At 28.5% G+C, this 14,056-nt stretch overlaps 1 protein-coding gene and 1 pseudogene across 1 annotated transcript; both read right to left on the bottom strand.

The window, feature by feature from the left end:
* Positions 1 to 1,383: 1,383 nt before the first annotated feature.
* Positions 1,384 to 2,559, bottom strand: LOC107952473 (wall-associated receptor kinase-like 22; annotated as a pseudogene).
* A 7,065-nt stretch (positions 2,560 to 9,624) lies between these two features.
* Positions 9,625 to 13,310, bottom strand: LOC107910352 (wall-associated receptor kinase 5). Its single transcript, XM_016838170.2, has 3 exons — positions 12,435 to 13,310; positions 12,165 to 12,344; positions 9,625 to 10,944 (listed from the first exon to the last, which is right to left on the bottom strand). Exons 1-3 carry the CDS (start codon positions 13,297 to 13,299, stop codon positions 9,743 to 9,745), a joined length of 2,247 nt encoding a protein of 748 aa, XP_016693659.2. The 5' UTR covers positions 13,300 to 13,310; the 3' UTR covers positions 9,625 to 9,742.
* Positions 13,311 to 14,056: the final 746 nt, after the last annotated feature.

The raw sequence follows: 14,056 nt of genomic DNA on the forward strand, positions 1-14,056 counted from the left end.
TATTTTTATGTAAAATTAATAATTACCATTATTTAGAATGCTTTAATGGAAAAAATAAAATATAAAAGTAAAAAGAAATTTTAAAAAATTCATCTCAAAGTTAATTATTGTTACTATATATAATGAAATTAAAATTAATTTTTTAAAATTTTAACTATAAAAATTATTAATATATATGAATGATATGTTTGTTTTCTTAAATGCTGGGTTACTATATCACTTCATTTCTAACATTTTTTTTTCTTTTATGTTAGGATATTAAAAATGATCTTGTTTGATAATTGAAAAATTAAATATAAAAAAAATTAAGTGTTAAGTTTAAGTTATGAAACTTGTTTAATATATTTATTAAAATTAAGTGTAACATATGATTAAATTATTTGATTAATGTAATTTTTAAAATTTTAAATGTAAAGTTATTTAAACAAGAAATAAAGTAAATTGAAATGAATTGAAAAAAATTCTAATTAGTGTACTTATGGGAGGAAAAAGTTTATTTATTGCATATATTACCATAGTTAGATATAAAATAAAATTGTATATAGTTAAGCTTAAAATAAAAAATATGAGTAAAAATTCAAGTAAAAAATAAAATCTCTTGAAAAATAAATAAAAAAAGTTTTCCTTCTATTTTCCAAAAGCAAGCCATGTAAGTGACTACAAATTACTAATTGAAATTAGTTTATGGTTAGCTTATATACTAAAACATAATAAAAAAATAATACTCTTACCAAAGGTAGCATGAGTGATAAGTAACTCTTCATCTATTTATTATTTTTCACTTTTTCTCATTCTATCATTTTCTCTTTATGTTAGATTATTAAAGATGCTTATAAATCACTGAAAGTATTAATTTTAGATTATTTAATTAGCTTCAATCAATTATCTGGGATCATGTTACTTTGATGATAACCTATATTAAGTTTTTTTGTGAATAAGTACATTGCAATAGGAAAATGAGGAAACGGTTTACAAATATTGGAATTGAATCCTGAACCTCTTGTCAATTAACTTGAAATCCACACAAATTTATCGCTGAGTCGGTGGACGGTCCACAATAATCAATTAGTTTTATCCTTTTATAGTTTCAATAATGGTATGGTAAATCGATTGCTGAACAGAATAGCCAAAATCGTAGCTGAACTAAATATGCACAATATCAACACATAATTTGTTTGTAAATTGAATCACAATGATAAACATTATAGCAGTCTGTTTTCTAAGATGGCTTTTCTAGAACCTGCAATTTCATTGAAACATCACCGGAAACTTGAAGAGAACAAAGGCAGAGTAATAATTATTACAGGAAGATGACAAGTCTGCTTTATGCATATAAAATATAGGATTGTACTAGTCAAAATGCATCAGACATGTCAAAATGTATCAGACATAAGTGGATGAACATCTAATACAGATGTAATGATGGAATCCCTGTAAAATCCGTTTGAGAGTGAAGTACCCGATCTCAGTTGGTTTTGTGACAACAACCTCTGCTTGTTTTGGCTGAGTCGGAAAAAAACTTCGCAAAACTCTAATTCTCTCCAGTTCCATGGCCACTTCTTTCATTGTTGGTCTATCTTTGCCATCTAAGTTTAAGCATCTTTTAGCAACGTAAGCAACTGCAACTAGTTCCTCCTTTTGGCCATCCTTCAAAACTTGAGGGTCAAGTGTATCTAGAAAATGGTTTTGGTCCACCGAGGAGATGAAATAGGAGACTAGGCTTTTCTTTTCTTGCGATCCAGATGTTAAGACTGGCTTTTGTGCTATTAAGAGCTCGACCAGAACCACTCCGAAACTATAAACGTCACTTTTCTCAGTGAATTGACTTGACTGAATGTATTCAGGGTCTAAATACCCAAAGGTTCCTTGAACTTGAGTTGTCAAGTGAGTTTGATCAATGCCGATTGATCTCGATGTTCCGAAATCTGATACCTTAGCTCGGAACTTTTCATATAGTAGTATGTTACTAGACTTTATATCTCTGTGATAGATGGGGACAGAAGCAGAGACGAGTGTAAGTAAGAAATTGCATTTGAAACTTCAGCTGCTATGCGTAATCGCATATCCCAAGATCTTGGGTATTCTTCATTTGGAATGAATTCATAAACGAGTAGAGAGACTTCGGTCTCTAAGCAACAGCCTAATAATTTGACAACATTTCGGTGATCAATTTTGGCAAGAATAACCATCTCATTGATGAATGGGTCAAGATGCTCTTGGTCTACTATTTTGGACTTCTTTACAGCCACAATTCTCCCATCATGCAACTTTCCTTCGTAAACCACGCCTTGGCCACCACGACCCAGGATTCTGTTCTCGTTATCGTGATCAGTTGCAGTTTGTAACTCTTTGGAAGTGAAGAATTTAATATTCTCCACACCAACTTCCTCAGAAGACTACATTTTCTCAAGCAGTAGCCCACCATTTATTTTAAAATGCTCTTGCTTGCATTTTATATTTCTCCTTTTCTCTAGTTTCCTATAAAGCCACCAAACTCCAGCAAACAACAAGAACCCTGCAGCTAAGCAAATACCTGCGATCAAAATGAAAGTCAGTCATCGATTAACTTCTGACATTCTTAATATCTCCATTTTAAGCTAAGATTTGAAATAAAATTTTCCATTTTAAGTTCTAATGTAATACTATCCTAAGAGGAGAGCAAGAAAGCCAATACTAGTTTCTAACAATTAAACGAATAGGTTAAACTATTCTCCAGCAAAAACAGAGATCTGGTAGACTTGACCTAATCTTTATGTAGCTTTTCATGTAATACAATATAATTAAATAGAATGACCTTATTATGAACAATGAAATTGTTTATGGGTCAAGCCGACCCTATTAAAGCTTAGGGTATGTTTTTCATTGCTTAAAAAAAAGAACTTTTGACTTCAAAAGTACTTTTGGAAGAAAAGCTGTGCAAAATAAGTTGCTTTTGGCTAAAATTTTTAGTTTTTCAGGGAAAAGCTAAAAATTTTAGTTTTTTCTCTCCCAAAAGCACTTTTGGTTCTTAATTATTTTTTCACCCCTCTAATAACATAGTACTTCCATTTTTTGTTTTTTTCTTAGTGCTTAATTACAAATGTAATAAAATCATTAATTAAAAATAAAAAATATTTTTTAAAATATTAATTATAAATATTTAATGGTTATATTTAAATATTTAAAATATAGTTTATATATTCTAATTAAATTTCATAAATAATTAATATTTATTGCTTAAAAATATTTAAAATTTATATTTTATATATTAAAATATTAACAACAAGTTATAATAATTTTTTTATATTCTTACTAAAAAATAATAATATTAAATAATTTAAATATTATTTAAATGCATATTTTTACTTGATAATAACATGTCTAAAATGGGCATTTTATTTCTTAAAAGCACTTTTTGACAGCAAAGCTAAACACTCAAATTTTAAATCAAACTTTTCAAAAGCACTTCTCAAAAGTACTTTTCCACAACGCTTTTCAAAAGCTTTACCAAACTAACCCTTAAAATCCTCGGGCTTCGTTTGGATTTTGAAAATATTTTTTATTTTAAAAAATTAAAAAATATATGATAAATAAAAATAAAATTTTTTTCATTATTGAAAACATGGTTGATAACTGTTTTTCTATAATAGAAATACGGAAATAAAAAAATACATTTATATGGATTTAAATGATGATATTAAATTTAATATATGAAAATTTGTTGAAATTAAAATAACCGAATATTTTTATATTTATTTGGGTTTGAACAAAGGATAACTCATTTAAAGTTAAAAAAAATATATTTTGATCATTTTGAGTTTTACAAAATATTTTTAGTTAATAATAAAAACAAATTTTTATTATTTTTCTCATTTTTACATATTTTCATCTGAAAATTTACTTTTAAAATTTCAAGTAAATGAATGTTTTCCATTTTAAGGAAATGAAAATGAAAATGGCCTCTATCTATCCCCTAAAACTATATGGAGTCTTAATTTTTAGGATCATTGATGTAAGATTCTTCTATAATTATGCAAAATTTGGGATTACTAACCTAAAGCAACAACAATAAGATGTCTTGGATAAACTACAAATTTAGTAATAAAGAAATAAAAAATAGTAAAGAAGAAATTAGAGAATAAAAAAATAAAAATCATAAATAAATATAAGAAATAAAAAGTGGAAGATGGACGAGTAAACCGATAGATATGATGGATAGAAGGATAAATGTATAATTGAACCCTTTGAAATATAAATCCCAACAAACTCAATTAATGACTCTCATCAACCCTCTAAGAAATAATCCTTGAAGAATGAATTGAAGGGTGAAGAATGAATTCTCACGACTTCTTGAAGAAAATCAAGAATAAAACTACTTCTAAAAATCACAAGAAAGAAATCTTGCACAAGAAAAAAACTCTCAGAGTTGAAAACTTTATTAATGAAAACAATTGTCTCCTTAATAAAAAATGAAGAAGCCTTTATATAAGTTAGCTAAGTACATCCAAATAAAACTCTAAAGTATACTAAAACTCTAATTAATCTAAATAAAAAAGTAGTTTTAAACAAAACTTTCTTGGTAAATAAAACTCCTAAATAACTTAAAATACGTAATAAATATAAAAAATTAGTAATAAATATAAAAAATTCGTAATAATAAAATAATAAAAGATGATAAATACAATATTGGACTCATATATAATAAAAATTAATCCAAAAATCCGAACCAAATATGATTTAAACTTGAGTTAAAAGCACAAAACTCGTAATACCTGTCATAACCCTGTCCAAAAATTATGCTCGCGCAGTTTTCACTAAAATGGTCATAATTTGAGCTTCCGGACTCAAAATCAAGTGATTCCATTCAAAAAGTCGACTTAAGTATGCTGATTTCCTAAACTTAAAAATTGACAGTTTTGGTGACTGGAATTTAATAAATTTTACCCCATCCATGCATGTATCACATATACATATTAGGTTACCCGTTCGAGCTGAACCTTTAAAACAAAATCAGGTTACCAATCCAAGCTAAACTTGTGTTACATGTATCTTCAAGTCTGCAACAAATGTTGGATTCTTGAAATTATCGAAAATCGACCTGTAACCATGTGTACGATACATTTACAAAGTTTCATCAGGTTAATTTGCATCATGCAAGTTCATATTTATTCTTTTTTTTAATTTAGTCCAAATCTCACACTTTAGTACTAAATTGCAAACAATTCAAAGTTCAATAAAACATACATGTATTCACAATATAGCATACATAAGGGTCTAAGCATAATTACACCATAGGAACTTACTTGGCAAAATGAAAGTAAATACAACATCGAGGACTATTCTACAATTTTCTCTTTTTCGCAACTATCCTCCGACTGGTTCAAATCTTGACCTATATAATAATTTATTCAAATATCAATTCAAAACATCATTTAACAACCTACTATAACTATTTATCAATTCAATTTCATCTATTCAAGTTTTGTATTTTATTTAGTTTTGTCCCTAAAATCAGAATTGTCATAACTTTCAATTGAGCCTCGATTTTGAAACCCAATCTCAATTTCATCTTTCTACAGTCCTCTAATATCTATATTTACAAAAATTTCATGTTAATTTCAAAATATTCACACTTTAGTCCTTATGTTCAAAACTAACAATTTTCAGTTTACAAACTAGTCCATTTTTTCATATCTAAGCTTAGAATCTAATAATTTAACACCAAAACTTTCAAGATTCAACAATAGAAACTTTTAAAAACTTTAACATTTTTGCAAATTGGCACACAGGTAGCTCCCAAAACCTCAAAAACATAAAAATTACAAGAAAAAAACTAAATTAAGCTTACCAATCAAGGACTGAAAGTCTTTTGAAGCCAAACCCTATCTCTCGTTTTGTTTTCATGAGAAAGAAGATGATGAATGAAGAAGAATAAAAATTTTAGCTTTGGTTTAATTAATTTTAATATATAACATAATTTAATTAAAATATTTAACATATATTTGTCGAAACCGATTTTTGAAAAACAAAAATTTTAGGTTGTCGACTTTAAAAAAAATGAAAATTTGGGAGTCGCCACCAATCTTTTATTGAGGTGTGATTGGATCACCTAAAAAAAATGGCTTTGGTCTACGAATTTTAGAAAACGGGTCCAGGAGTCGGTTACGTATGAGGAAGGATTAGCACCCTCATTACGCCCAAAAAATTGGTACCTAGGTAACTAATTAATGTCTTAAGGTCGAAAATTTTAAAAATATAATCTTTAAAAACTTAAAACGTTGCATATTAAGACCCTTTTCAATTCAGAGAAGCAAAAATGTCACACCCAATATGTTAGAGCACAACATTCTAATTTCTTCCAAAATGAATTAGGTCAGAATACTTATACAATAAAACTTTAAAGGAACATCCACTCATCCAAGATTTAAGAAATCACACCCAATACGTTAGGGCACGATCCCTTTAGAATCCCAAACTCGGAATATTTCCTTTATTTTAAAAGAACATCCACTTATCCAAGATTTAAGAAATCACACCCAATACGTTAGGGCACAATTCCTTTAGAATCTCAAACTCGGAATATTTCCTTCAGGATTTTTAAAAAATCTTCATTTCGAGAAATCAATGCGTCACATCCAATGCGTTAGGACACAACGTGTTGAATTCCCAATAATGAGTTTTTATTTTTTTTGATTAAAGAGAAATGCTCGATTGTTAGATTTAACGAAGAAAATCGGAACCCAATATGTTAGGGCTCAATTTCCTTGAAAATCCTAAATACGAACATTATCTCAATTTTAAAAAAAAATTATATTTTTAAATTTGAGTAAAAAAATGATGTAACGTTATATTATATGTACAAATGTTATGATGATAAATACAACAATGATAAATATATCAATGACATAAAAAAATAATATAAACAAATGAATGGGCGAAATAAAAAAAACAATAATTCATGACATGCAAAATATTAGATGTAAACATAATTATACCATGAATGAGGAAAAACAAACAAAATAAATAAAGATCAGAAGACATATAATATACACATGGAAGTTATGAAGATTAAAAATATAAATATAATTTATAAATAAAATTTTGGGTTATAGAATTTATACATATATATAATACATAATATACTTATGAAAATAAAGAAAAATATAATTATACGTACATATATAAAATAATAAAAAAGGGTGTGTTTTAAAAGGAAAAGTGAGTATTTAATCATTTTAAAAATCATAAATATATACATATAAAGATGAAAATATTCATTTAAAAAAATATAGGAAAAATATTCGTTAAAAAATATATACACGTACATATAAAAGGAATATATATAGATAAAAAACCAATTAAATAATGAGTACATTAAAAAAATATATATACGTACACATATATATATATATAAATGTGAGAAAAATATAAGTTAAAAAATATGTGCATAAAAATATACATGTATAGATTTTAAAAAAAATAAAAATAAAAATAATGATTACGTTATTAATTAATAAAATAAATGAAAAGAACAAAAAAAGAAAAGAAAAAACTAAGTTGAATTGCAATAAAAAAACTGGGGTAAATCCGCAAATAAATAAATGTAAAAGGATTAATTTGAACGCGTGAATTACATAGAGGGGCTGGAAGGGAAATTTTCTCTTCTTCTCTAAAGGGAAATTTTCTCTTCTTCTCTAAAACGACGCCGTTCAACTTAGACCCAATTGAAATAAAAATAAATAAAAGGGTAAATTAAGAAAAATAAAAAAAAACTTAATTACAAAAACATTAAAAGGCGGAAGGGCTAAATAAAATAAATAAATAAAATTCGCAGTGGTATCACATTCTCCCCTTTTTTAAAATCATAAATAAGTAAAAAAAATCATCGAAAGAAAAAAATAGTAAGCCACCTTTAAAAAAACTGCCAATCGTTCTCTTTTTTATTCCTCTTCCTCTTTTTCTTTTTGTTTTTTTTTTTTGCAATGAAGGGAGAGGCCTCTATTTATAGTTGAGCCTCCCCAAATCCAATGGTACAGATCAATTACATCAACGGCTGAGATTAAAGGGTATCTCTAATATTACAAAATTATATCTTCTAAGATTGCATATCATATCTAAGATTATACATCATATCTAAGATTGCATATATATCTAGGATTGCATATCCTCAAAAATTATGTTTCCATATGTGAGCCCGGGCTAAAATTGGGTATTACAATATTCACTTAGAAGAAAACACCAACCATCCACCACTATTTAAAAATGGCCCGATTGTCACTTTCAACTGTGGTTCAATATTATGTAGCCCTTTTAGTTAATAAAATTCAATATCAATTAATTTTTACCGCTTTACAATTTAGTCTTTGTACCTAATTAGTCACCAAATGGACGAAATTACCTATCCAAAATTTAATTCACCTATACAATAACTCCACAAATATTTAATAAAAATATTTAAGGGTTCGGTTTACAGAAATGAGGTCTCAATACCTCATTTTTCAACACCACTGACTTAAGGGTTGAAACAGTTGTACTTTAACTAACTATTCAAATAACAAATTTGTCAAACCAAAATTTAATATAATATTATAATCTCAATCATCAGAGAACGGGGTTCTGAAACCACCATTTCTAGCACCATTGAAAAATAGATTGCTACAATAAACATCAATTAAATTATTATTTTTGTATATCATTATTATATGTCAAATTTTTATTTCAAACTTCTGGTCAATTAATTATTTAGATTTAAAATATCTTTCAAACCTAGAAATGATAGCATTTTTTTACTTTAGCATAACGATAAAAAATTAACCCCTAAAGGTTACTGCTTTTGTCACTTTCGTTATAATTCTTTCCTTTTTTGGACCACTTTGGCCCCTACCCTTCAAATTTTAGTCAAATTGCATTTCTTTTGGTTAAAAAATTGGTTGAACTATTAAAATTTTAATGGCATCAACATGACAATTTTATGTTCTTCATAAAAATTCAAAAAATAATTAAAATTATTAAAATTTTGATAAAGTTTAAAAATTTCAATAATTTATACTCTAAAATGAAGTACAAGTAAACTATTATGTAGGTTAAAAAATTAGTGTCATTAAAATTTTAATAGTTCAACCAGTTTTTCATGTCAAAAAATTGAAAGTTGATGGCCAAGGTGATCCAAAAAAATAAGGTTAAAGTAACAAATTGGATACAGATTAGGGGTTAAATTTATCATTATGCCTTAAGCTTTTTAAAATACAGATAAAATTATTTTAGTATGTAGTGGTTTGAAATTTTATAAATTATATGAATTCTTTTATGTATTTTTACCATAAAAGTATTTTATATCATTAAATATTGCTAATAATAAATATATAATATAATATACACAGTAATACCTTTGACGTGAGTTAAAACTACTTCCAATTTTAACAAAATGAGACATGTCCAAAGCAATTCAATTATTTAATCATTTGAAACTTGAGTCTTCATCCTTGCAACTTATGTTATGCTTCAATAAATGAACCCCACTTTGAGACATTTTGAGGAAACAAAGTATTTATAGAAATAATTATAAAATGCATAAATAAAATAAAACAAGATGTCAAGAAATAAATTGAAACAACGTATATAGATTAAGTTCCATCTATTGTAATTTAACACTATATTTCTCTCGAAACTTGGAAATTTAAAAGCAAATTATTTAAAATCATACAACATCGAGCTACCTTAGGTTCAAATATGATTACGTACAAATGGTAACCTGATTACATACTTAGCGAGCACCTTCAAGTTCAAATGTGATTTTTTTATTTATGCTATCATATCCCATCCCTATCGAGCTGCTTGTTACACCATTATCGTAAGTGCTGGGAAACTTACCAAGCAAGTATTCAGATTCTTCGCTTACTAAATTACTTTTACTCCAAGGATGTTTAGCCATTGCTTGCAGTCCTGCTAATTCATGGGCAACTTCCTTCATTGTTGGCCTTTCCTCTCCCTTCACTCTCACACATCTCCTAGCTAAAGTTGCTACTTCCATAAGCTGCTCAACATTTTCATCATTAAGCACTCGAGGATCGAGAATGTCTAGCAAACGGTCTTCTTTCATCAAAGAAGTGAAGTACATTGGCAAAACTCGATTTTCTTCCGGTCTTTTGAAACATACCACTTTTTGTCCTGTTAACAACTCCATAAGCACAACCCCGAAGCTGTAGACATCACTCTTTTCAGTAAGAAGGCTTGAAAGCATGTATTCAGGATCCAAGTAACCGAAAGTTCCTTGCACAATTGTAGTTATTTGTGCTTGGTCGGATGGGATCAATCTGGAAGCCCCAAAATCAGAAACTTTTGCGGTGTAATTGTCATCTAACAGTATGTTCGCCAACTTGATGTCTCGGTGAATGATTGGAATGGAAGCTGCAGAGTGCAAATAAGAAAGGGCTTCTGCTGTTTCAGTGGCTATTCTCAAACGGGTCTCCCATGAAAGATAAGAGGTAGCATCATCATTATGCAAATGGTGAAAAAGGGTTCTGTTGGTGATATATTCATAAACTAACAGCGGAACTTGTGTCTCCAAACAACATCCTAGGAGTTTGACAACATTCCTATGGTTGATTTTGTAGAGCACCATTATTTCATTAATGAATTGTTCAACTTGGCTAGGATCTCCAATTATTGACTTTTTGATGGCAACTATTTGATTATCGGCCAATATTCCCTTGTACACTGTCCCTTGCCCTCCCTGTCCTAAAATTCTGCTTTCATTGTAATTGTTTGTTGCCTTCTCGAGTTCCTCAGCTGTAAATACTTTAACATCTTCACGGTACCCTTGTCGTTTTGAAAGTTGTTCCCGCAACAAAATGCCACCATTTTGCTGAAAGTTAGCTTCTCTTAATTTGGAAATTTGCCTTTGCCTCAGCATCCAACACCACAATACTATCCCCAAGAGAAGACCAAGAAACCCAATGGCAACCCCTATGGTCAAAGCATAAAATAATAATAATAATTACATTAGCCAGGGTAATGTAATCTAAAAGTGAAAAGTCATGCAAAATTGTATATTGAGAGTAATAAATAACGAAATTGTTTGTGTCAAGCAGATCCAATTGACTCAAGATTGAGTTGGGTAAGTTAAGGATGAGTCCTGCTTGTGAATCTAGTTCCACTTGTTTACAAATTACTTCATAAAAATATAACCGAAATTATTGTTAGATATAAAAAATAATAATTCCATATGGAAAATTGTGGTTAAAGATGAGCATGGACTCACGCCCAGGCTGTAGAGAAGTTTATTGTTTTTTTTAAGGATAAATCTCAAAATTATACATGAATTATGGTTTAATGTGTAATTGTATACATGAAATTTTGATTTGATCCATTTTTTGTAATTTATTAATACAGTTATTGATATAACATCATTTTATGATTATGTATTGTATACATAAATAGTTGTATGTATCCAATATAAAAATAAATTAATATATTTATTTCTTTAAATGCGTATGATTAAATCAAAATTAAAGTTTCAAATATACATTTGAACCACCATTAGAGTTTCATGCGTATAACTGCACCAAATTAAAGTTCATGTATACAATTGCACATTAAACCAAAGTTCATATATAATTTTGAGATTTATCTCTTTTTTATTTTAATTATTTATATTTTAAATAATTTAACTAGAGTAAGAGAACAAGTTGAATATGGATAAATGTATAATAATTTCATGTCTTTAAAATTTGATAATGAGTCAAAATTTTATTGATGCTTAAAATCCTCCAGCTTCATTTAGTTTTTAAAAATATTTTCTATTTTTAAAAAATAATTTTAATTTTTTAAAAATTAAAAAACATGTTTGATAAAGAGGAATAAAATTTTGTTTTCAATAATGAAAACATGATTGGTAATTATTTTTCTATAATAGAAACATGAAAATTGAAAAAAAATATAATGAAAATAATGAAAACAAAATTTTTCTATTTTTATTTACAAAGTCTTTTTAGTACAAATAATGAAAACAAAATTTTATTATTTTTCTAATTTTTACATATTTTCATAATTTTTTAAAAATTATTTTCAAAAATTTGAACTAAACACAATTTCTTGAATGTTTTTCATTTTTCAAGGAAATGAAATTGGAGTCTACTCCCTGAAACCAAACGGAGTATTTTAATTTATATTTTGGGGTTACTAACCTAGAGCAACAATAAGAGGAGATGTCTTGGACTGATCCTTGTTGGGTAAACTGCAACCTGTTCCACTTTTCTTACCATCGCCTTCATAACCCACCGGACATGAACAATTGTACGTCCCAAGTAAGTTGGTACATCTTGCCGTTCCATTGCAAGGGCTTATACTTTCACACTCGTTTATATCTGAAATTTGCAGATTGTATGCAAGTAATAAATAACACTATCTTTAATGTTAGAACTACAAATCTATGGGGTATATATACCTATAGTTACCTTGACATCCATTAGGGAGGTAAGGGTTCCCCACGTAACCCTCAAGACACTTGCAGAAATATCCAGAGTTATTTTCTGAATCAACGCATTTACTATACTCTTTGCATGCAAAATTGTTTACATCCATATTCGCTTCGTTGCAACTCGTATTCCCGATGTTCCAATCAAGAGTGATTGGAAACTGCCTGCTTTGAAACTCAAAACCACGAAGATCTGAAGCAGAAAAGGTATAACTATCGACCTCTGCGACAAATGCATAGCTGCAGGGGTTTTCGGGCAACACATTGGTATGGTTGGCGTAGCTGTCGAGACTTATGTTGTAGCTCCTCACATCCTTTGGGATACTTGTCTGACAGCAGCCAATCCCAGAGCAAGACCCGTTTGAAACATCAGTGATGTTGTTACACAACGACAAACAACCAGTTGCGTAACGTTGTCCGTAGGAACCAGCTTGCTGCACGACAGCATACGTGTCGCACCCGATTGCAGTAAACTTGTTCTTGTTATTGTTTATTAAAAATTCAGAAAGCCGGAAGTAGTAAAATAACCAATTCCTGTATGATGTGTTGTAACAATCATAGCTTGTATTAGAAAGGATGCGCAACTGACCATCGGTAGATATGTTGATGACTTCGACGTTACGGAAGAACGGTTTGTGCGGTATGAAACTGGTGTTACAGTTGATGAAAAAGCCTGCAGTGATGTTGCAATCGCCGCCGGTACCGAACGGGTATGGGATGATAACATCTCCGCAGCGGCTTCGGCAGCCAGGTTTTGCTACCGCTGGTGTTGAAGCTTTTACCGTCAATATAACATTAAGCAAGATCATCAGCTGCATAAGCACTAGTGATCTGATGGAACTCATGGATGTTTTTTCTAGACTGGGGGATACCAATGCTTCAATTTACAAATTCATTGAAAAGATATTTAATATTTTTTAAAACTTTAATATAATTAAAAATTTATTGAAAAGTCATATCTACCTAAATCAAGCTTGTGTATGTTAATGATAAATATTTAAAAAAGAAAAAAGAAAAATCAAAGCAACATCCAGACAAATATGAAGTGATAGATGAATGCAGTTACAACGCAATACTTTCACATGGATTATAAAGTAAAGATATTAGAAATTTTTATGGAGTAATGATTTATTACAAATAATAAAAGGGTTGACGTTTACTTAAAGCTGATTGGTTAGTTTAACAAAAATTTCATGAAGTGGATGTTATAAACTCCTTTTTGCATACTTTGAAGGCAAAAGCCAGTAGGTAAGTATGGTGGTCCAAGGCCAAGGCGAAGACAAAGATTAACTACGAGTGATTTTGAAAAATTTTAATGGTTAAATGATTATTTATGTAATTTATTTAAAAAAAATTATGTATATTTAAAATATATGGAAAATTAAATTAAATTTTTTATTTAATTTCAATATTTTATATTTCATATTTATTTCAAGGTCTTTTCGCTTGGTTTTACTTGCAATACAAGTAGATTTTATGAATTTTTTACATGATAATATAATACAACAAAGTGAAGTTAAAAATAATTGAAATGCGGATAAATTTGATGTGAAAATAATGATAATAAAATTATATATTTTAAGTTATTAAGGTTGATTGGGT

Source organism: Gossypium hirsutum, chromosome D02, assembly GCF_007990345.1.
Source record: "Gossypium hirsutum isolate 1008001.06 chromosome D02, Gossypium_hirsutum_v2.1, whole genome shotgun sequence".
Lineage (NCBI taxonomy): Eukaryota > Viridiplantae > Streptophyta > Magnoliopsida > Malvales > Malvaceae > Gossypium > Gossypium hirsutum.